Raw genomic sequence first — 22435 nt, 5'->3', positions numbered from 1 at the left:
TGGAATTTTAGACCGCATGTAATTTCTTCTCCAGAAAATGTTTCCCCCATTACTTATTTTGTATTGTTACATACAGCCAGCCAGTGTGATTTTTCTTCAGAAAACTCCCAACCATTACCATATCCCAAATCCTCCCCACTGCACTTCTCAATACATCATCCAGTTCACCACAAACTTGGCACTAGAGCAGAGTGACCGACGCACGCAGTGACTCTGCCACATTTCTGATGGGCATTATTTCATGGCAGGAATAGAACAAGGGAAAGAAAAGCTCCCAGAGATTTATTCCCAAGGAACAGAACTCAAGGAATCCTATGAAAGACCAGTTCTTGTGCCAGAAGTACATCAAGGGCCTTTCTTCTGGTATGTCACGTGTGGTGGGTGTGCAGGGACATCACCCTGAGCGCCACAAGCTGCCAGAGCTTTCCTGCTGTGATTGCTCCCAGAGTATCCTGGCAGCAGTGCCCTGGCTTTGCCATCCCTCCCTTCCTGCAGGAACACACAGCTGCTTTCACCTCTCCTCTCCCAGCAGCTGAGGGGAGCAGAAATGTGGCTACAGCAGCTGGAGACTTTTCTCCACATGCACATTCAGCTACCACTATAAACAAAGAACCACTGACTACTTTTGGGACAGAAATAATTCTACAATGACCTGCACAGATACACAAATTAAACACTCAGACCTGATCACTAATTCCACTTCTGATGAAGCATAAAACTCCTTCACACATCAGCTTGTGCTCTGGTACCATCAGACCCAACTAAAGGATGCCAACAATTCCACCTGTTTCTAATTTAGTAACAGAAGTACTTCAGTATTTAAAAGCTATTCATTACAACTTAGTTTTTCCAGATTTTGTTGTAGATTTTATAAGACCAATGGTTTACCCTAAGCAATTAGTCACAGCCCGCACAGAACTAATATTCTATCCTTACTTTAATCATATATGATGCAATACCAGGATGAGATTTTAAAAAACAGACACATTAGCAAGATTTCCCTTTAGATTTTCACTCCTCAGCTTGATGGTAACAAGTTCTGCCATTCTGCTCAAAAGCAGTAAGAAACTGTACTTTTTACCAGAATGTGAGCCTGTCCTAAAAAGCTACAATGACATTTTGAGAACTTGTGTTTATTGTCAAAATAACTACAGATAGTTTAAGTTTTCAAAGGGTATTAACTTCTTCCATTTGTCCTCAGAGCTGTGGCTCAAGCTAGACTTACTCCTGCTGGTCAGAGAGACCAGCTGCCTCCTCTGATACTGACACATACACACATATTCAGAAATATTAAGCAAGCTGTCAAGGAGAGCTGCATGCTGTGCCCACGGGAACACAACGCTCCTTTTCCTGGTCTCCAGCAAAAGGTTGTTTTTAGAGTGAAGGTGATGGGGACACCAAAAACTACAAACAAACCAGGACCATGGAACAGCAGGTTACCTTCACGCTGCTGATCTGATTCCAATCACACAACTGCTTCCAGACAGGACGTGCAGCTCTGGCTGGAGGGCAGCAGCATTCCTCCAGTGGTTTCACCTGCATTTACTGCCACAGCAGTACTCACTGTTTGTGAGGGGCTGCTTTCTCTGAGCACTGCAACTCCTCCCCATCAAACATGGGTCCAGCTGCCAGCACACAGCACACTGAGGCAGCAATGCCATGCCTATTCCAGTTTCTTTAGGAGACATGCCAGCTTTGACTCCAGAAAAGGGTTAATGTTCAGCTGCGTGCCTCACAGGTACAGTCTCCAGTGAAGAGCCCCGTTTGATACCTGTAGGAAGCTGCCATTTTTGCATCTCATATTCCATTTGTGAACAGACCTTTTTGTTCTTTAATCCAAGTTCTGAATTATTTAATCCTGTCTCCAACACTTGAAACATCTTTCCCTACAAACAAGGGGTTATTTAGCGAAAGGAAATAAATAATTTAAAAAGTCAGACCCTAAAGTGTTCCTGGCTCTGTTTTTAATTAATATTGATACAATCTGGAGAAACCTGCTGCTTAATATTACAAGGCAGGTCGAAGCTCCTCAACAGTTAAACATCTCCTTCTAACAGAAGGTGGAAGAGGAAGTTGGGAGCAGCCGGGTACGCGGTGCTGGCTGCCAGCGGTCCGGGACTGCCCAGTCCCAGCTCCTCGCAACTTTCTCATGCACACAGAGCTTCAAAGCCCTCACACCCTGAGCTCCACGAGCTGGAGCTCTGCAGGGCTCAGGTGGAATTGTGTTAAGCATAAATCCTCCAGGCTTTCATGCTGGAACAGAGCGTACGCGGAAGTATTTTTATTTTCTACAATTCCACGCTCGAAATACGTCAGGGCAAGCGAAGGACGGGGACGGAGGGAGGCATGGACACTTCTGTGGGACTGAACTTCATCCCTGGGAATGGTAGTTTTTATAGCACATTGCTTCATCTGCAAGTGGGAGTAAATATTACGCTACTTCTTGGTGCAGATGGGTGGATAAAAATAAATAAATAAATAAAAAGCTAATTTGAAACAAATTAACTATTCTGCATAGGGAGGAAGGCATTCTCTCCCTCCCCGGTCACTCCAGGGCTCTCTGCAGACAGAGTGCGTGCAAAGTTAACAAACTCTGTGCTGCTCACAGCCTGCCTGCTGAACCTGCCAACAGGTGAACAGCCTCAATCCGCAGCACGGATAAATAATCACCAGTCCTCAAAAGCAGGTAATGAATATTGTTCAAACAACTCTAAGCTGGCGTTACCAGAATGCTTCAAAGGAGAAGCTACAAGCTGTTCAAGTCAGACTGTCACATTTAGTCTGCAAAAACGAGATTAAGGTTTGTACAGTGCTACTCCACAACAGGTTTTACAGTATGCACAGAAATTAAATTATGATAAAAGTGAGCTATTTTTTACTAAAAACAGAATAGAACAATCTATCAAAATGCCATTTGGCTGTGTTCATTACATTTTAGAATTTAATTTACATGATAGATACTTTAGCATAATATGTTTTAATCAATAAGCATTTCTGAAGGCTTTATTTTTATAGGCGATATTTAGACTTGTTCACCGTTAAATGTAACGCCACGGCAGCGATGTTCGGAGCGTTTATTTTCCTATGCTAAGCAAGTACAGCCACACGTACACAGAGGCAAAAGCAAAAGTCCACAATTAGAGATGTCAGACCTTGTTTAACTACATCTTAATTTAATCCATTTTATTTTATACAATTCTACATCTGGATCTCATTTTCTGTATTCCTGTAGGTATTCCGGGTCACTATTAAGAACCCTTTCAAGTTAGCAAAGTTCAGCCAAGTCTACCTTAATCCAAAACCTTTAAAAGAAACAATAAAACGCGAAAGGGGCTGGAAGACGACAGAGAAACCTGAAACAAAACGCTACTTTACCCCACCTCCTAATGCACCTGAAAGTCGGAAGGGACCGGCCTCCCAGCACAGATCCCACGCAGCACTTCCCCTTTCGGGGGCTGCTGGGGTGGGAGTTTTGAATATTATATATATATATTTATATTATATCGCTCCCGCACGCCCGGCCGAGGGGAAGGGAGGGCGGCAGGACCCGGGTCCCGCTGCCGGCCCCCTGCGAGCATCCATCCCCTCACCTCCAGCGGGAATGCGGCTCTGCCCAGCATCAGCGCACCATCCCTCCGCCTGCCGCAGCCTCCGGCCGGCTCCACCGCCGCCTCCGCGGGGGCCAGGGTGGGCAGCCGCCGGCTTTCGAGCCAATTTATTTAAACGGGAGGCAGCGGCGGGTTTGGAGAGGCAGGGCAGCGCCTTCCTGCGCCAATCAACTGGGAGACACGCGTGTTGCAATCCCATTCACGGCGGGAGCAGCACCGATACAGCGTCTGACAACCCCCCCCGGCCCGCCCCGGCCTTATCTGTAGCCCGGCAACTCAATTAAACCGTGGGGCCGCAATTCCCCCGGGGACGCTCCCCCGGGGCAGGGGGAGGGAGGCCGGTCTGCGAGGACTTTCCCTCGCAGGAAACGGCACTTCTGGGCTCTCCCGAGCCAGCACAGTAAAGCATCAATATTCCGCTCATCTGTCAGATCCTGGACAGCAGGAGAGGCTGGAGAGCCCGTGAATTATGTAACGTGCCCTCCCGCCGCCGCGGGGAGATGCGGCCGCGATGCCCCCCGCCGGCCGGGACGCCCCCCGCGCCCCTCCCCGCGCCCGGCGCTGCCGCTGCCCTCCCGAGCCCCCCTCTCCGCGCACCGGGCGCTCGCCCCTTCCCACCCACCCCGCGGGACCCTCCGCCGCTCGCTCGCTCGCTCCCTGCCGGCCGGTGTCCCCGCGTCCCCTCCCCTGGCGGCCCGGCGCGGTGCCCGCGGCGGTCGCAGGGCGGCGGCCGGAGCCCCGCGCCCGGCGGAGCTGAGCGGAGCAGAGCGGAGCGAGGGCCGGCACCCCGCGGCGGCGGCGGGGAGCGCCCGCCCGCCCGGCCGGCACCACAGCGCCCCCAGCCCCCGCCGCTCCGCGCCTGCACCGCCAGCCCGCCCGGCGCCCCCACACAAAGTCCCAGCACTCGGTAAACTTTCCCCGGCTCCCGGCGGAGGAAAAGCGGCGGGGACGCGGCGGCGGGAAGGGGGCAGGCGGCGGGGAGGGAGAGGGAGGAGGCGGGCGGGGGATGAGCGGCGGCCGCCGGGAGTCCCGCCGCGCCCGCCGCCCCGCACGGCCCCGCCGCCGGGGGGGAGCGCGGAGCGGGGAAAGAGCAGCCCGGGACGGAGCGGGCGAAGCGGCGGCAGCCCCGGCAGCGGCGGCTCCGGCGCCATCTTGGGCTGATCGATGAATTGAACAAAGAGGATCAATTTCCGATGGGGCCGGTGATCGATGGCGGGGGGGGCGGAGGGAGCGGAGCGCCGCGGCCGGGCGGAGCGGGGGGTTCCCTTTAGGCGGCGCGGGCCGGCAGCGGGAGGAGGAGGGGGAGGCCGGGCCCGAGGGAAGGCGGAGAAGGGAGGGAGGGGGGGGTCCGGCGGCGCGGCCCGGCCGGTGCGGCGAGCGGGGGAGCCTGACCTGCAGCTGCTGTAAATCAAAGCGCTTCCAATATTGAAACATCGATCCCACATTGGCCGCCATCTTGAGACATATTGAGACAGAGTGAGCGGCTGATAGAGAGAGAGGGGCTGGAGTTCAGGAGCCGGGAGGGAGGGGGAGGGAGGGAGGGAGGGAGGGAGGGAGAGAGGGAGGGAGCCGGCGGGAGGGGGGAGGAGGGGCGGGGGGGCAAGGGGGAGGGAGGCGGGCAGGGAGCGCCCAAATCCCGGCCTGGAGCCCGCCCGGAACACGGACTCAGCCCGCGCGCTCCCGTGGGGGGGGGGGGGGGGGTGGAAGGGGCGTCGCGCCCGCGCGCTCGCGGCGACCCCGCACCCGCGGGGACAGCGCGGGGAGGGCACGCGGGACGCGCGGGGACAGCGCGCGGCCGTGCGGGGACAAGCGCGCGGAGCGCGGCCGCGCCGTGCGGGGGGATGCGGGGACAGCGGCGCGGGGCGGGGGAACGCGGGGACAGCGGCGCCGGGGGGGGACACGGCCCCGCGGGGATGCGGGCACGGCCGGGCAGCGCGGGGATGCCGGGCCGGGAGGATGCGGGGCGGTGCGGGGACAGCCGCGCGGTGCGGGAGGGGTGCGGGTTCACGGCAGCGCATCGCCCGGCGAGTGGTGCCCGGAGCGGCGGCGCGGGGGGAGCCCGCTCGGGGAGCCGCGGGGCTAAAATTAGCCAAGTGCAGAGAGTTTAGGGGAAACAACAATGAAAAAGTGCATCGAGGGCAGCGGGTTGCCGGTGTCCGGGGCGGTCCAGGAGCGCCTGGAACGGGATTTCTTCAGCGCGGACAGGCGCTCCCTGCCAGGGCCGGTGCCGCCCGCCGCTGCCGAGGGGACGCGGATCGCACGGAGGTTGGAAAATCGGATCCCAGCCCCGCGCAGGATAGCCATAGAAACGGAGATTAAAAGGATGGAATAACTTATTTTGTTCTAAACAATAACGTTGCTATAAATACGAACATTTTCCTTGTTCCCTTCCTGAAAAGCGCAGAACATTTTAGCAGGCTCATCTCCTAGCAAAACAAACCAGCCTGCACATACCTTGCACCCCTCGAAATCATTCCCTGTTTTTACTGGGAAACGGGCAAACCCACGGTCTGTACCTGTCCCCTCTGGAATCAATAAACTGCATGGTATTTTTCCAAATACAGCTACTTTTGCTGTTTTGCACTTCATCTGTAAAAGGAAAATATCTCCTCCCCCCCAAGTGAGCGATTGTAGATTTTTTCTCAAATTGTATTTGATCACCGAGTGAATTTAGTGCTCGCTCAAGTCCGTGGGCTGACTGCTTGGAAATGGCTCTGCCTGTCTTTGGAGAAGTTACGGCAGAGACAGCAGAGACAGCGGCAGAGCAATTGCCACAGATTATTTCCCAATCTGCTGCCGGCCTCCTTTGGAAGAGCACCATCATTTCAGCCTCCATTTCCACTTTTTGCTGAGGCTGCTGCTTACAAAGATACTAATTGCGATGGCGGGTTTTATGTTAATGGGTTCCACGTAATGATCAGCCCGGCGACTCCAGACCTTCAGATTGTTGGTTGGCTGTGCTGGGAATAAAACTAATGGCATTTGGTTATGAAAATGTCAGACCTCTACGTGGTGATCTAAACTGGGGGCCCAACGAGACCGAAATCCAAGAGCCTCCCCGCGACTGCCATGGGGCTGGACCCAGGGATGCCCTTGGAGAAGGGAATTCCTTCTCCCCCAGAAGTGCCATGCTTTGAGGGAGGGCAGCTCCTTGCTGGGATGATGCTGGAGAGGATTGGGGTGCCCGGCTGGGGTACCCCCTGCTCTGGGGAGAGGGTGTGGGGTGCTTGGAGCGACAGCCGGGGATGGAGCTGCGCGAGCCTCCGAATTCTGACTAACGCCGTAACCGGTTTGGTAGCTCTAAAATAGGATTTTAATCCTGGGAAGCATCATTTCACATTCCAGTGATCTAATCAAAATCCTTTCCTCTAATCTCTCCATGGTCCCCCCTTTCTAGATGAAAGAGGCTGGAGTTCCTGTCTTCACCCTTTCTCCGCTGCCTCCCTGTTCTACCAGTCTGTTCTGTGTCCAGGCAACTGCAAAAAGACATTTCAAAGGCTCCTGCCGTGCCATGTAGATGTTTTCTCTTGTTAGTTTGGACTGCAGGTGTGTAAGCCTCAAGGATGAAGTATCGTGGTGCTGTTTTAGGTTCGGGGCACACAGTCATGGCACAATAAATCACATAGGAACGCTCCGCTTTGAACGCGCGCGCACAGAAAAGGGAAAAGAAAAAAGCATCTGACCTGAATCATTTTCTGGAAACACATCTGGTTAAAATCCAAAGTTTTAAATTGAGTAATATTTTAAAATACAGTTGGTAGGTATTAAATTACAGTGTTATATCTGGTAATATTTATGATACTAATGTGTTAAGCGGAGGTTTATATCTGTCAAGAAATATGAATGATTGTCATATGGGGTAACAAATGAATCCTGATATAAATAACATTTTATGATATTTTTAACATTATTGTAGTCTTTTTTTTTTTTTTGCAGAAGTTACATTATTGCCAATTTGAAATAAAAGCTCTGTGGCTGCATACCAAAGCTTTTAGCTATATAATTTTGAATAAGTATAAAGCAGTACAGCTGATTTGGGGAATTACTGAGAAACCTTAACTCTGCTGGAAGACGAATGCTGAGCACCTATAATTCCTATTGTCTTCCATGCAGGATCAAGTCCCTCGTTTGCCATTTTGCGTGGCAGCAAGCCCAAGGAAATCTTGCTTGACAGCTCTGTTTTCTCAAAGTGCTGCATTTCTTCAGGCTGGATTCTGCAAAGATCCTGCGGGCTACAGAGCTCCTTGGAGCAAGTGATAATGTGCTTTGTGTTCCTGCTGAAATGTACCTGTGTACAGTGGGAGAGGGAGCTTGGAAAACTGGGTGCAGCCTGGCAAGAAGATGGTTAGAATAAAGTTTTCTTGGATTTTTATGTTTTGAGGAATCATTCTCGTCTGTTCGTTTGAGGAAGGTTTTTCTAAAGTTAGATTTGATCTGTGTAAATGCTAACTTCTTTCAATGGGCACTAATAGAGCACTGAAAAAGGAAGCACAGTGGATTTGAACTTTAAATCTCAAGTGGTGGCAGCAACTAGTACTACGTGATCCATCCAAAAATAATTTTAAGTATGTTGTACAGATTTCTTTTTAGGAACTGGGTGAAAATCACATTAAAATTTGTTGCCTGTTAATGTCATAAGACCTCACTGATACAGCTCTTTAATGAACATATTTGCACTTTGGACCATCACAGAAAATTATTTCTTGTGATTCTTAATGTCATCATCTGGAATACTGAGGAAAATGGATCTTTATTCTAAAGGTCGCAAAGTGTTGGGAACAGTTCCCTAGCACAGCTGCTGCCCTGGGCATCAGTCTGAACTCATGAGGATATTTTGGACAATGAGTCCAGTATTGATCACTGCGCTTGGGCTTCTCTTTGCCTTAATGAACCTGGTTGATTTTCTTGGCCAGGACACTGAAAGATGAGGTGCTGCTTCTCCCAGCACCTGTTACTTTTGGGTCTCTTCTCCAAGGATTCTTATGGTTTTTTCCTTCTCATTTTTCATGTAAAATCACTCCCAAATTTCTATCAGTGCCCCTAGAAGAGTTCCTCCAGAGCCTTCTCTGTACCCCTGTCTGCTCCGTGTCCAGCCCCTTCCCTCCTCACTTCATGGCTCATCTTTGCATTTTCTTCAGCTGATTCTTGTCCCTGCTGCCTGTGCCTGCTGGAAAGGAACTCCTCATCCAAAATCCCAGCCCTCTCCACTGTGGGAAGTGCCCTTCTGTACACCTTAAATTGGGTTTGGGATATCCTTTACTGCTCTGTGCCATTGCACAGCCAGATTCCACAGGGATGGCAGGAAACAGCCAAACAGATAATTTATGTTCCTGGGAGATTTAGTCCAAATTAAGATCAAAACTCATATATGTCTTCCAAATCACAGATTTTTTTTTTTCCAATTATTGTCAATGACTCTAATTCTGCTTGATTTATATCCCTGGTAGTAGCCAGAGGTTTTGCAGCACATAAATTGCCTGAGGGTTTGGCCAGTGATGTGGATGCTGTGACATGTAGAAGCTCAGGAAAGCCCCTGAGCAGAAAATGGTTGGAAACAGGGAAAATAGCAGGGAGAAGTGTCCCCCATGCCTGCACACCATTACCTGGGTGTCCAGCTGTGGTCACTCAGCTGGATGGACTCTTGTTTTCTCAACCAACATGGCAATTCCCACATTCTTTGGTAAATTGGGAAAGTTTTAGCAGAAATCGTATAGATGGCAGCACACATGATGCAAGCTCAAAGTCCTGTGATTTCTGTTAGCCTGTGAGCAGTGCACAGCCACAGATACACTCTGGCAGGTGGAAGAGAAGAAAGCAGTTCTCAGAGAGGGCAGGAAAAGCAGCCACAATTAAAAGCAAAGTAAATTTGCGTGGTGTGGTTACTTGCTGGTTAACTCTGGAGACGTTTATGAGGATCCAGCATAACCCACAACAGATCTTCCTTGAGGATTTGTGGATTAACCCACACCAACACAAACATGGGGTGGCACTGCAGGGGTGTGTCTGCATGTGCAGCAGGAGTTACTGAAGACCCCAAAAGAGCTCCCATAATATTTCTCTCAAACAAGTGCTTTTCTCACCAAATGTTCCATCCAGATGCATGGTGGTGTTTTGGCCAACATCTGGAACAGCAGAAAAAATTAGAGGAGGAAAGGATCTATTGGGTTATGCATTCCCTGGAGCTGGAGTGAGTAAATTTGATACTGATTTCTCTCAGGGTATGGTTCACCCCAGTTTTAATTCTTGTCTTCTCATCCTCTATCCCATGCACAGGATGGTACCAGAGCCAGGATTTTGTTGGATGGGAGGCACATCCAGTCCTTTTCTGGCCTCATGCTCCATGCAGCACTCTTCTCTCTGACTTAGGCTGCTCTTGATTTGGGAATTCAGCTTTTCTGCCCTCTAAAGGGATCAGCAGACAAGTTAGTAGGTTATGTTCCCAGGAAAAAATTCCCACTTTTTTTCTCACTTGAAAACTTTCATGTTTTTTTACTTTTTACTGGTTTCTCTTAGAGGTTTGGGGGTTGGGTTTTGCACATCCTTTTTTTTTGGTGGTATTTAACTTTTGCTATTCCTATCATGAACCCTCACCCACTTCATGCAGCCACTTCCTCACTTCAGGTTCTTGCTGTTCCCCTCTCCCTCCCTGCTCAGGTCCATTTTGACCATGCTTTTCCTCTACTAACTCTGTCCCAGCCAGGTATTTTCCCAGTTTCTGCTGAATCTTCAGCTCCAATATTCCACGTTTTGCTTTAGGAGCCTGCATTATTGGTTTAAATGCCTTTTTGTATTCTGAACCTCACCCGGGCTTATTCTGTTTGTTTGTGCCACTCTGGCAGCGGCAGGGGAGCTGGTTTGGTGGCTGTGGCTGGGGACAGCAGCTGTGGCTGGCTGCTGGCACAGGGCTCTTGGTGACATGAAAGGATGCCTGGATCCTCCCTCAGTTTCTCCATTCTGTGCAGCACCAGTGGGCACTGGGAGATCAAAATCTCGTGGTGGCTGTGGGGCACCTCGAGGGTTGCAGGGCAGAGGAGGAGGAGGAGAAGTACAAATAAAGCAGCTCAGAGCTGCTCCCTCACCTCCAGTTCCCCTTTCCTTCCCTCCACAGAGATGGTGAGTGCAGAGCTGAGCTGCCCTGGCAAAGGAAAGAGAAGAAAGGTTTTCCTTTCACTTTCCAAACACAAACACTTCACGTGGGACGGAAGGAGGGAACATCCCTCTGCCCCTCTCCTCCAGCTGGGCTTTCTGCTCCCATTGTCCCCCCCACAATGGGTGGTCATGTCCCTTGGTGGGTCCCCCGTGGGCACCTGAATTGTGATCTGAATTGTGGTGGTTTGGGTGCCTGAGGTGGTTTGTCCTCCAATAATGAGGGTGAGGTTCCATTTGGGGAAGCACGTCTTTTCTTAGAAATGAGAACACTGTGACTGACTTAGCACAACTGTGATTTTCTGCAAACACAACTGTGTTTGGGGTGGTTGCATGCGAATGCTGGGGAAGGAGAAACAGTAATTCTGAATTAATGCACAAAGGGAGAAAATAGACTCCCTTAGAGGAAGCCCTGAGTTCACTGCAGCTGCCACACACTGGCAAAACTGATGCTGTGTCCCACAGGAAACATTTCAGTGTGGAGAACCTCCTGTTTGAAGAGATCATACCTGTGCCTGTTGTGACACATGAGTGAGCCAAAGTGCTTGGGGGAGCACATCAATCCATTCTTTCTTTAGCAACATGGATGAAATAAATTGGGTTTTTCTCCCCCTGGTGTTGCATCATTTCCTATTTGGTGTCCAGATGGTGACAGATTACCAAACAGGGGGAAAAAAATATCCATGTAATATTTTGTATCTAAACATTACCTTCTTCTTTGGAATAAAGAGATCCAGTTTTATTCTGGCCATGATTCTCTACATTTATGTGCTGGCCCTTGTCTGCATCTGCTTGGCATTATCCTGGATTGGGGCTTTAACCTGCTATGAATCCAAAGAAATTATACAGAATTGATGGGATCAGTGTGAATTTCCAGGGGTGTAGGCTAGTGCAAACTCCATCCTATTAATCTTATTGTGTTCTTTCTGTAAATAACAAGCTGGATTCAGCCCAACAAGAGTAAAACAAATTGGAAGCATTCATAAAGAGAAGTAAATGGCTTTAAGATGTACGAACAACGTATTGGTGGGTTGTCTCCAAGAATCCAGTTTTTAAAGGTACCAAAGCACACACAAAACTTTAGTTTAATGTGCTCTTAAGTGGCTGCTGTGTGGGGCTGGCTGCTGAAGCAGGGCCATGGGCATAAGACCTGCTTTCATGAAGGGATTATATAAAAAAGCAAAAACTGCAAGAAGGAGAAAAATGTTCAAGGGCAGCCAACCTGGAGGAAACAAATATAATTTAGTTGTGTGAAGTGTTTATAAATGCAGTTTATGAACATGTATGAAGGAGTAATTTTTTACTTTTCAGACTGCAACTGTAACACAGAAAAGAAACAATTGCTTATTTGTCCTTTTCAGGGACTTTTAGAGAATATTTTGCAGTTTGGCTATGTATTTTGACCTGCTTTTTCCTGTTTAATAGCTTGTTATTCTGTTGATTATTTCAGATTAGCTTTTTGTGTGTGCTCTTTTTTATTTGTGATTGATAGGAAAACATTTCCATGATTTATCTGAAAGTGGAAATTGATTTTAAATTTTGTTCAAAGTTTCAGACTTCTACATGCATGGGCTACCAAATTTGATCTATCAGTCTCACTCCTTGGTTCTCTTGCATCATCAGAATAAATGTGAGATGACACAGAATGCCTGGAATTGCAATAATGCAGTGTAACAGAACTGACTATCAAGCTTCATATATAGATTAGATTAATGCATAAATCTAATTTGATATTTTACATTACTGAGCTAATATTTTACAAATGTAATGCCAAGTTGTTAAGTAAATGAAAGTCACGGAGAGTCCAATTCTGAAAGGATTACTCAGGCAAAAATCCCTGCAGTCAGAGGGAGTATTGCCTGAACGAAGTCTGCAAAATTAGAACTAGAGCCATATTCCCAAAACAGACAAGCAGATTTATCTGTGAGATCTGCCCAGGAGTTGAATTCTTGTAACAATGAAAGATATATAGGGAAAACGAGCAAGTAGGTAACCTGAAATATAAGGAGAGACTGATAAGATCTGAGCAAGCACTTGTGTGGTTGGTGATGTCAACAGGAGCCCAAGTTGTTTTAATAAACTTGTTCATAGTTGTCCTATAGTGTGTTTTATATACTGAAGTACATAGATCACGTAAGAGTTTAACAAGAAGAGGATTCATATTAAATTTGCACATAAAATACCTCCATGAAATATGTGAAATGCTTTTCTTTTTTTATATGATTCCAATAAAACGTCTATCATAAAACTCTGCCCTCCTGCTTCTTCATATCCAGTTTCAGCTGTTGCTTTGTGTTTAGACTTGGAGCTCATGACACTTGGCAGATATAATTGTGGGGCACTTCTAATTGGTGAAGAAAGACCCTGGCTCTGCTTGCTCACTGGGGGGGTATAAATCAGGAGGAACCCCACCAGAGCTGGTGAAATGTTGCATCTCTGCAAGAGGCTCTTGGGCCAAGTGATATAAATGCTTGCAGCTCCTGTGGAACGTGCAGTCTTGTGGCTGTTTACAGCTGCTCAGGGTCTGCCCCACTGGCTCGGATGGAGCAAAGCCAGGGATGATTCCTGCCCTTTACCATGAGTTTTGCTCAGTGTTTTGCACTGTAAATTCTCCTGACTCTTGCTGCCAAGCTCGGTTCCCTCCTTCACAGTTTCATACTCTGAGTGTGAACTGATACTGGTGGAAATCCAAGGGTAAAAAAGTGGTGAGTGTAAAGCACAAATCTGTAGCCTGGATCTGAGAGGAACAGCTTGACCACAGAGGAAGTTATTTGCACAAAAAGTATTCAAACAGATACGCACGGTTTACATGTGTTTAGTAAATCTTGTCTGAAAACTAGAACCAGCTGTATGGTGTGTGGAGGCCCCGAGCCCAGCCCCTCCTGAGCACTGCTTTCTACATGTGGATGATACATTTCCAGTCACTTTTTCCATCTTTTCATTTGGGGGCTGTTGGGGACTGAAACGTGAGGAGAGTGATTTCCACCTCGGTCTGTGGTGCTTGTCAGCATCCTCAGGTAGCTGTTCAGAACCCCTGCCTGGGGAAACATCCCCACCAAACCCTTCCCTCCTCCTCTCCACCTGCACCCCAGGTAGGGCACAAACCCCCCTATGGTGCTGAGGGGCATGGAAGGAGCTTTTCATGCCAGGCTTGCCATGATCCCAGGGCATTATCCTGCATGACAGCAGCGAAATCGATGGAGCCACTTGGGTTCACTCCTAAATGAGAGATAAACCAGGCCTGAAAGCTAAATTTGCATGCCAGATTAAGAAAGTTGTAGATGCAAGCAAGATCTTTTTCCTTTTTTTTCCCCCTTCTTTGTGTGTGTGTGTGTGTCTAACTATGCAACAAATTTTGTAGCTGAAATTTACATACTTCTTGATTCATGAAATTATGAGCAGCTGCTATTTTGCTACATTCTTAAATTGAAAAGGCAGCGAAGAAAAGAACAGACACATTAGGCAAACTCCATCTGCCCCTCATGTCTATCACTTCCCTTCACTCTCTCCTTTGCCAAACAGGATACAATGGCATAATCAGATGTCTTGGTTTGCCTGGGAGAGTCCCCAAATTCATATAGCTGTCGCCTAAGATGGGATTTTTATTTTTCAGACAACTTCTTGACGTGGTCTCTTGTTCCCCCCCTGAAACGTGGATACATATTTACAGAGGAAACAGCAGAGCACAAAAGAGCTACAGGGAGAGAATAACCTTCAAGATGGTTTACAGGCTTTTGGAGGATCCTGGAAGTCTTCAGAGATCATCTCAGGGACCTAAGGGTCACTGAGAATTAAGAAGCTTCCCTATTTATTTTTCTCCCATCTTTTTATTCAAATTACAGCATGGAAAGATTTTGGGATGAGAGGGTAAAATGCAGAATTCATAAATAGAACAAATGGGGTTCACTGCTACCCTTTGCCATGACTCTGAGGAAATCCAATCCACAGGTAGCTCCATGCTTGGAGAGAGAAGCTCTCTTTGGAGATGAGAACTTCTATTCTAGAAGTCTGGCCCTTACTTCACACTAAATGCCACTTTACAGATCATAACACTACATTTCATCATGATGCAAATGTTTTAATTTTCCAGTTTTGAATTAAAAGATGGAAGCTCAGAATTTTAGACCTATTTAACACCTGGTTAAACACTTTACAAACTAGTAACAGCTGAGTGCATCCCTGTTAAGTGGAGTTTTTTCCTTTTTGTTGCCCCACTTAAGAAACAGTCATTGTCATTCAGTCTCATTAACATAAATAGGTTCCCTAGGAGATGTCCCATTAAAGTGGCCATCCCTATTAAGCATGTCCCAATTAAGTAGTGTTTATTGTATGGCAGGTTCCAGACCTCAAAGCAGAATAATTTTCAGTTCCTAGAGGGAAAAAAATAAGTCAAAGAAATTACATATTTAAAAAAGGCTTAAATTGATACAAACTGATAAGAGCCCAAAAATGAAAAATGAGGGCTGACACTTCAGCCTTTTGTTTACCCTGTAATGCTGCTTTTCTGGTTTTGAGTTAAGAATGTAGCCTACACCCTAACTATGAATTTCTTGGCTTTGATTTGATTGTGTCATAACTTAATGTTTTATGACTTACAATCACATTAGTCATAGGAGTCACTCAAGTTTAGAGATGATGGAAAAGACATAGGGGATGGACAAATCCATACTGGGGAATAGTCTTGTGACTGAAGCAGTGGGCTGGGACCGAGCTCACTGTCCAGGCCTGTGCCAAACGGTTCTGCCTCACTGAGAGCACAACTGCCAGCCTCTGTTCACAGCACTATTTACATACCTGAACAGACATTTAAATATTATTTTGTGTGCTCCCGTGCATACATAATCTATTTTGCTCTTAATCAAGGTGGATTTAAGTCGGGGGCTTATTCAAGGTGTTAAGAGACAAGCTCTGGAAAATCTTCCTGTGTTGGCTGGGGATGATACAACTCAGTGTCTGCTGCCAAAGGCTACCCCTTATCCCCCAAATTATATTAGTGACAGCCACTTCAGCATAAAATCCAGGTCTTTAGCACAAACCTGCCTTCAAAGAGCTGAAATTACCTGCCTTGATTTTGTCTCAAAGCAGGGGAGAAGTGAGCAGGTTCTCCTGTCTGTGCCGTGGGAGCTCCAGCGCAGCGACCGAGCAGAGGAGGAGGAGGAGGAGGAGGAGGAAGAGGATTAATGCCATCTTCAACAACTGAGAGGAGAGCAGCACATTTACACTTTCTGCCAGGGCATTTGCACCTGCAGGAACAAGACATCCCTTGTGTAGATTTACCCCAAATTAGACAACCTGTCCTTCCTCTGAAGGAGAAGTTTGTACCTGGGTGGAGCTCAATAAATAAATAAAATAATATTCATGTTCCAGGGCCACAAACTTAAATTTTGTCATGACAGGGCCTCCAGAATTTCCCTCAGTACAGGTAAAAATGGAAATACAACAGATTCAAAGCTTGTCAGAAAATGAAATTTGATGTGTACAGAGAGATGACTTCTCTGCATCACCTTATTTTGGTGTTTCAGAGAAACAGACAGTTTGAGTCATGCCATCTTATTTTCTTTATTTAACAGAATCACTGAATCTTTAAGTTGGAAAAGAACTTTGAATCCAGGTGTAAACCCAACAGTGTCAAGCCCACCATTAAACCATGTCCCTAAGCTCCGTGCCTGGAAGCTTTCCTGCTTCCCTGAAAAGCAATGTACACTTGTTAAATACTTCTCCTTGGTCTCCATAGTCACTTTTTTTTAAAAGGAATTATCCCTGGAGTACAGTTTCATATCAAAAGATGTGATTTGCACAATGGTACACAAGTGGTTCACACATTTTAATACACAGCCCACACTCTGAAGAACTTTAAAATTCCTTGCATTAAATAAGAGGCACAGTACTTCAAAATGAGGGTTTGTGAGTAGGTGGTAAACTTTTTTCTGGGTCACTGAGTAGCAACTGGGTGCTTTGAAAGCATCTTGCAGGAGCCAGGTAAGCTGTGGTTGAGAGATGCAGGTGCCCTACTGTGGTCAAATCACAAAGATTTATATCCTTAAGGCAGTAAAGCACTTACACCTGGTATCCTCATATCTTACTCCCAGTAAACAGGTGTAGAACAATGTGGCTTTGTAGTGCCCAGTAATAGTATCAGGAGTTGGCAGCAAGAGGCTCTGAGAGTCTTTGCAGAGTTTGCTGGAGCCCAACATCACTGTGAGCAGGAGAAATGGTTCAGGCCCAGTGCTCAGGGGCTCATCTCAGAACCCAAATCCCTGGCTGGGTGTGGAACTCCAAAGCCTGCATGGCCAGGGTGAGGATCAGCAGGGGAAGTCCTCTCTCACTCCTCAGTGTCTGGTTTGAGGACAGAGGCTGTGCTCACAGCTGTGCCCGTCTGCAGGGAGTGCAAAACCAAACCCCAAAGAGCTGCTGCCCTGAAGACAACTTCAAACCCAGATCTGAGCTTGATGTTTTGGCTCCCCAGTTCACCTGCTCTTTGTTAAAGAGCAGTGCTGTAACAGCACTTCCTTAAGCTCCAAGGAGAAGTGGTGTCAGTATTTCTGGTGTGAGACCGTTGGTGTGGGGGTTACAATTGTCCAGGACATCCAGAGCAGGAGCCCAGGGCAGCAGAGGAGAACTCCAAAGGGCCCTGGTGCAGGAAGGAAAGCCCAGCCATGTACCTGTGTGGGACTCAAGTGTATTCTTTCAGCTCTGACACAAATCAACTGCAGGGCACTTTGACACATCCCAGCCTTTCAGAGTGTATTTTTTGAGCTCAGCTCATTATCTGAGCCTCCATTCAGATGCTCTCAGCACAGATGCCTTCCTCATCAGCTCTGCACTAAAACATACAGTAAGTGAAATTCTGCCATATGTTAATACATATGTTTCAGTTTCAATAAGCATTTGATGCAGGGCTGTTTTTATTTTTTTTTCCCAGGCAACAGAAATTACAGAGTTTATACTATTACCTTCCCTCTTTATTTAAATGTACTAGTGAGCTTAAATAAACTAATTAAAGTAAGGTTAGCTACGTGCAGCATAACCTGTCACAATGGTGGAAACATGTATCGATTCTTAATGGTTCAGCATTTATCTGGTTGGTCCAAACCAGCTGGGGATGGCAGAGTCAAACTGTCTGAGACTCTCTGTGATGTTGTAAAATGATGGAGAGGCAGATAGCCTGGAGAAAAGGTGTAACCGGGATTTTCACTTCATCCCCACCTCAAATTTTCCCATCTGGCATATCACAACATAATGATGTGAGTGATGTCATCAAACTGGGAGAGAGGATCTGAATGGGGCAGTTTTCTCCTTTACTGAACTTTGTAATCTGGCCACAAATTGTAATTAGCAAGTGTCTACAGTTTATTCCTGGCAGAGGCTCAGTCCGTTTTGCACGGGCTGGAATCAGTCTGTTTAGCCACGATGATTCTTTTTGTTTGTTTGTTTGCAAATAAACTCTTGGAAAGATCCTGGGCACATTATGAGATTTACAGATCAGTTGCTCTGCACAAGCACAGTGCTTTTACAGCAGTGCAATACCTCTGAGTAATGCTTTTGATTTAACTAGAGCTACCCTAGATTTGCACCATTGTAGGAGCCAGATTAGGCCCCATAACTCTTGCACACAGACTTGAAAGCATCCAAGCAGTTATGAATGAGAGCAGCATTTACAAGATAGAACAAAGTAAAACCAGCCAAAAAAAATATCCAACTTACATCAGCTTTGCCTGCTGGATTCTTTGCTTTACAGCAAGAGAAATATCCAGGCAGACCCTCAGCTAGCAGAAGCTGGCACAGCTTTGTTAAAAATCAGTGGAGCTTTGCTGATTTATATCAGCTGAGAATCACTATCTGCCCCGATGACAAAATGAGGCATTGAAACAGAGTGGGAAGGCAATAGGGTTTATCTATGGTAACAGCATTAAAGCAGCATCATAAGATAAACTAATTCTGTGTAAAGCTTTCAAAAAAATAAAAAAATAATAAAAAGAAGGTGTCTGTGGGGCTACAGTACTGACTTGGCTTTCTCAGTGTTAGCTTCTGATCCCTGTGCCAAGACTGGCATCTTCCCTTCCCTCAACAAATCAGCTTTGCTTCTGCAAACTCTTCATTGACTGCCAATGCTGTGCTACCAATAATTTACCACGATTGGGAAACGTCTCTGCTTTCGCTCTGCACAAGAGAGTTTGCTCCTGCATGCCTGGATCTGTTCAGTTACTTACTTTATGAACTTTATTAAAAAGAATCAAAGGATTCTTCTGGGTTCATTTTTCATAAAATGTCTCAAGCACTTGATAAATAAATAATCTACTTAAAATGGGCAGGAATTCCCTAAAGACTCAGCGTTACAGGCAGGCATGTGCCAAGCCCAGCTCTCCTCCAGGGGGATGTATATATCTATATACCTGTAATTATAGGCTGATAATTATATCATTCCCTCTCTGTATATCATCATTTGTGAGGAACTCGGTAAGCTGGCAACACAGAAGGGCGGGACCGTATCATAAGCTAATAAAAAAAAAGCAATTATATTTTCTTTCTGATCCAGTTCTCACCTTCAGAGTGAGATTGGGGCATTGTGCAATAAGTGAGAAATGAGGAACCTCGGAACACTTGGAAGCAAGATAAGCATCCAAATGCCTGACTCTGTCATTCAGAGCTCAGCTGAACTGTTTCACTCAGGAAATTATGGGCTGCCATGGGAACAAAGGTCCCTTCCCAGATTACCAAAAGGAGTCTGAAGTGGGTCAGAAATGCTATAAGAATAGGCTTTCAAATGGCATTTATATTATTTCCCAGGTTAATACATGTTTGAATCTAAGCACTGAAGCTAATGTGAGCAATGTCATTTCAGCTTTATGCAACTCCTCCCTGCTGTACATGCAGTTCACCCCCAAAATGAATCCTGGGAGAAGCTCTCTCCACAGTCCAGCCTGCGTCTCTCACCTCCTGTTTTATAATAACTTTGCAAACAGCTCAAATAGGGACAATTTGTCATGTGTGTTGATGCAGAACCCTGCAGAAGATGCTTTTAGAGCTGACATATCAGAAATCACAAAATTTTACATAAGCCTTAAAAATTCAATAAATTATGAACAAGTGCTTTTGTTTTCTAATTTACAGTGCTCATGCAAGTCTCTAATTCCTTTCCAAGATGCACAGCAGTGTGTCCTCAATTGAACCCTCCTGTACAACCACTATCTTACCCTCCAAATCCTTGGGATGGCTCATCCTCTGAAAAGCCTGGAAACAGAGCCCAGTTCGGGGCAGGATTGAGCCTCCAAAACCAGAAATGGAACAAATCTGGGCATGTGGGAGATCATTTAGTTGTGCAGAATGAAAGCACCAAAGTTTCTCAATTCTGGTGAATTATTGGTGGCAGCACTGGCAGTCACTGCCAAAATTGTGTTGATTTGTCAAAGGAGGAAGAGAAGCCAATCCTGGCAGAAGAATTCTGTGCCATGGAAAAGAGAGAAAGGCAGTGTTGTACTTTTACAAACAGTCTGTCCTTAGAGCTCTAAGATAATTTTTTTTGGAGTTTCAGATACTGGGAGCACAGATCACCAAATTCTCTGTACAATTTATTGCAGCTTTCTGTGTCCCTGTGTCCCAGGCAGAACATGTGAAATGAAAATGACTGGAGTGGGACAAATGTAGATCCAAGCTCTCTATCTGAAGCTGTGCTGCTTATCTCACTCCTAAGGTCCTACTCAGCAGAAACCAAATCAGTATCATCAGAGAGTTTATTTGCACTGGAGTCTCTGTGGCTGTTGCACACTCCTGAGAGGACTGTGGGATGCTTTTCCTATTGTGTCACTATTACTGCTTTGCCCTGCAACCAGAAAAATCGTAAATGAAACATGGCTCAATCCTAAAGGTTCTGCCTCTGGTTCAGCAGAGGGCATATCCTGAATTAAACACCCAAGGATCAGGGAGGCTCCTCACCAACTCATAGCTGAGCATGTGCTTGTTGCTTTGCTCTGTCAGAAAAGTTGGTGATGGGAGGTTTGAATGAGGCTCAGATCAAGTTTTTGCTTTGGGTGATTTGTCCTGTATTCAAGAAGGTTCCTGAAGGGAGAATGCACAGAAAGAAGCAATAAAGGTGCCTGAGTTTTGGAAGTGGTAGGACCCCCTCCCTCACACGGTTGTAGTCCATAACAAGCTGACAAGGATGACCCCAGCTGTACCTGCAAACGGGTTCTGAGTGTTTCACTCACCTTTGGAAAGGTTTCTCTCCCCAAAGAGCTGCCCATGGTCAGTTCATACCTGTGTTTGTGGGCTCCTGCAGAGGTGTGTGTGAAAGGGAACACTCAGCCACTCCTGAGTGCTGCAAAAGTGAAATGGGTCCATTTTCCCTGCCTTTGACAAAAATGATTGCCATGCTTTTCTACACCTCACAGATAATTAATATATCAAAGGACTCTGAAAGCCTATACTTGGAAAATAAACAGTTCTCACTGAAGAATATGTCCACAGCTCTACAGGAAAAAAAATCTTGTTTGGATAATATTGAAGTCTAAAGGACTGAAAGTTGGCTGTTGCATGCAATAGAGTAATTCAGTGGCTGAGAGAAGTCTGTGTGATAACATCTGCTGAGAGTGGTGTACTGTCAATTCAGAGCTCCCCAGGATAGGTACTGAAGTGGGTTTTATTTGAGAGAGGGTTTTTTTTACTCTTTGGGTCAATAAACCTAAGTTGGCCTAAAATAACTTAAAATCTTTCAAAGGAGTATGGTAGGTATATACTTGTTACCCTCCCAGAAGTAAACATGGTACTCACTGAACAGGAGTTAAATACTGTGCTGGAACAGGGCTCACGTGTTCTTGTTCTATAAAACTCTGCTTTTTGCTCCCTCCCATCTACAGGGTAGTAGAAAATGCCACAGCAGCACTTTCCTAGTGCTCTATGGTCAAGGACACTAAATGTCTTCACAAGCAGGAATGAATATTGGCAAAAAAAGAACTCTGTAAAAAGGTTAGGAATTACTACGACTGTATAACACATGGGGAAACAAAAATCAGATTCAGTTAAGAAAGTTTGTGAAGTGTCCCAAGTTGTATTTATTTCTTTGTTCAAAGTAGATTAGATTAGTAGTATTCATTAGATTTTAAGAGATATTAAACAACCTAGAGCTCCTGTTGAGTTTATAGCAGTAATAATTCCTAGAAAAACATATATAGTCACCATAAATGTGGAATATTAATGTGCTATTCTACTCTTGAAAAGGGATAATACATATCCTAAAATACCAAAGTTTTGGGGGCTGTCAGTATTTTTAGTAAACAGACTAAAATTTGGCTGCAAAAATTGACTATTGTAGAGTCAGTGCAGCTCTGGAGAAGTGAGAGGGCATTTGCAGATCCCCTGTCTCACAAGCAAAGTGATGAATGTTCTCCTCAGGTACATCTGGTGCTTTTTAGTTTTCAGCTGTCCAAATTCAGTTAACCAAGCCTGGCATAATTCACCCCTTTATTAAATCACTTACTCAATGAATTTCCAGGCCAAATGAACTTTGCATGGCACTAACAATTCAGCATTTTTAGCGGAAATAAAGGAGTGAGGAGTGAACACTTGGAGAAATAACTGTGTTTTGTGCAAAGCTCTCTCTGCAATTCCCTCCTGCGGCGGTGGCAGGAGAGAACGATAGAAATCTATCTGCTCCCAAGGTGAATTTCTTGAGAATCTCATCTTAA

At 46.3% G+C, this 22435-nt stretch overlaps 1 protein-coding gene and 1 long non-coding RNA gene across 2 annotated transcripts in view; one reads left to right on the top strand and one right to left on the bottom strand.

Annotated features, from left to right (window-relative positions):
• CUX1 (cut like homeobox 1) overlaps positions 1–5164 on the bottom strand; it is a 242749-nt gene extending 237585 nt beyond the window's left edge. Inside the window, 1 exon segment of the mRNA XM_054517048.1 lies at positions 5001–5164. Coding sequence (XP_054373023.1) covers positions 5001–5063 — 63 coding nt within the window. The 5' untranslated portion in view covers positions 5064–5164.
• Positions 4996–7980, top strand: LOC118694304 (uncharacterized). Its single transcript, XR_004981404.1, has 2 exons — positions 4996–5084; positions 7006–7980. It is a non-coding gene; the product is annotated as an uncharacterized LOC118694304 (long non-coding RNA).
• The last annotated feature ends 14455 nt before the right edge of the window (positions 7981–22435 follow it).

This window comes from Molothrus ater, chromosome 21 (assembly GCF_012460135.2).
Source record: "Molothrus ater isolate BHLD 08-10-18 breed brown headed cowbird chromosome 21, BPBGC_Mater_1.1, whole genome shotgun sequence".
Taxonomy (NCBI): domain Eukaryota; kingdom Metazoa; phylum Chordata; class Aves; order Passeriformes; family Icteridae; genus Molothrus; species Molothrus ater.
Note: the sequence above shows the minus strand (reverse complement) of the source record. Positions and strands in the feature narration are given on the sequence as shown.